Source organism: Antrostomus carolinensis, unplaced genomic scaffold, assembly GCF_000700745.2.
Source record: "Antrostomus carolinensis isolate BGI_N321 unplaced genomic scaffold, ASM70074v2 scaffold23901, whole genome shotgun sequence".
NCBI classification, from domain to species: Eukaryota; Metazoa; Chordata; class Aves; order Caprimulgiformes; family Caprimulgidae; genus Antrostomus; species Antrostomus carolinensis.
In genome coordinates, this window is record NW_010296611.1 from 12,230 (window position 1) to 13,910 (window position 1,681).

Below are 1,681 nucleotides of genomic sequence, written 5' to 3' on the forward strand. Positions count from 1 at the left end.
TTTGAAGCAGCAAGTTTTAGAGATAACAGTTATGGGTTTACAAATTGCTTTACAGATTATTTGAATTGCATCTCCATCTGGTTTACTGATGTGAACACCTATAGATATCAGATACTATTTAATCTGTTTTTTCCTTCTTTTGTCCTGCCCTGCTATCTCTTTAAAAATTGCATTAGTTCCCTGGTCTCAATTAGCCTCTCTTGCAAAATACAAAGCTCTGCTTCTCAGAATTACGTTTGCCTTTGTTTTCTTCTACTTCTGCATTGGTCATAATCTTTACAAAGAAACAACAAAGAAAAAAAAAAACAAACAAACAAAAAACCCCCAACAAGCTAGATGGCTCGTTTACCTTTCCAGGTACTATGTCATTTTTCAAACTCTTAGTATGCGGATGTGTTATTGATCAACAGTGCACTCATTCATACAATTAATTTAAAAGTCCTGGTAGCCTTGATGTTATAAGGACACAAAATAATCAAGGACTGCAAGATCCTGAGAGACTGCAGACCAGATGATATATTAGAGACAGACAGAGAGATCAGAGAAAGCTTTGAGATCAGAGAATTCTTGAAGGACTTCTGTATTTACAGACAATTATTTAATCTGGACTTTTTTCCACATTAAATGGACTTTGAACTCACAAGCTTAGCCACTTTTTTCCAACTAAAACTGTTCATAAAAGAAAACATCGCTACTCCCCACATGATGCCTGACTTTGCTAATTCACATTACTTGCAGTACTGTGAGTAGTACTCCAGCTGATCAATGCAATACAATTAACTGCATCTCTGTCTTTAGTGATTTTTATGCAAAAGAAAATAATGCATGCAACTACTTTTTGTTTCTCAAGCTTCAAACCATCTTGCATCAGATCTACAGACAGTAATTCCTCTTCCAAGTGTTTCAGTTGATCCTGGAAAGTCTCAGAACGTTTTTCAGCTTTCCTGCTCCTCTCGAGAGCTTCTTGGTACAATCTGGTCTGATTTTCCAAAGCTTCAGTCAATTCAGCTATTTGGGTTTTGAGCTGAGATACCATCTAGGGAGCAAGCAAACCAACAAAACATATGTGGTTAGGTAGGTGTGGAAACGTTAGAAAGGTATGAAAGATGCATCCCCACATTCTTAAAAAGAGGATAAAATATCCATTGTTAAAATACATAAATTAAAAAAGACAAAAAGAGAAAAATCTGCTGTAACCACCAGGAGAAAATGGCAGAAATGGTGAATGAGATGTGAGACACCCAAAAGTGGGCAGCAGAAACCATACTAGTGGAGTCCTTCAGGGATCTATCCTGGGGCCAGTGCTCTTTAATGTCTTCATCAATGATTTGGATAAAGGGTTTGAAAGACTGCTAACTAAGTTTGCCAATGACACCAAACTGGGAGGTCCTGCCTGTGGACCCTCTCAAGGGCAGAGAGGCCCTGCAGAGAGATCTGGATAAATTAGAGAGCTGGGCAATTACCAACTATATGAATTTTAACAAGGGCAAGTGATGGATTTTGCACCTGGGACATGGCAACCCTGGACACACTTACAGACTGGGGAATGGGAGGCTGGAGAGCAGCCCTGGGAGTTCTGGTTGATGGCAAGTTGAACATGAGCCAACAGTGTGTCCTGGCTGCCAAGAGGGCCAACCGTGTCCTGGGGTGCATCAAGCACAGCATTGCAAGCTGCTCAAGG

At 39.9% G+C, this 1,681-nt stretch overlaps 1 protein-coding gene across 1 annotated transcript in view; it reads right to left on the bottom strand.

Annotated features, from left to right (window-relative positions):
* CCDC170 (coiled-coil domain containing 170) overlaps positions 1-1,681 on the bottom strand; it is a 39,005-nt gene that overhangs the window by 9,313 nt on the left and 28,011 nt on the right. The window contains exon 7 of the mRNA XM_010178353.2: positions 836-1,036. Coding sequence (XP_010176655.2) covers positions 836-1,036 — 201 coding nt within the window. The remainder of the gene's footprint in view (positions 1-835; positions 1,037-1,681) is intronic.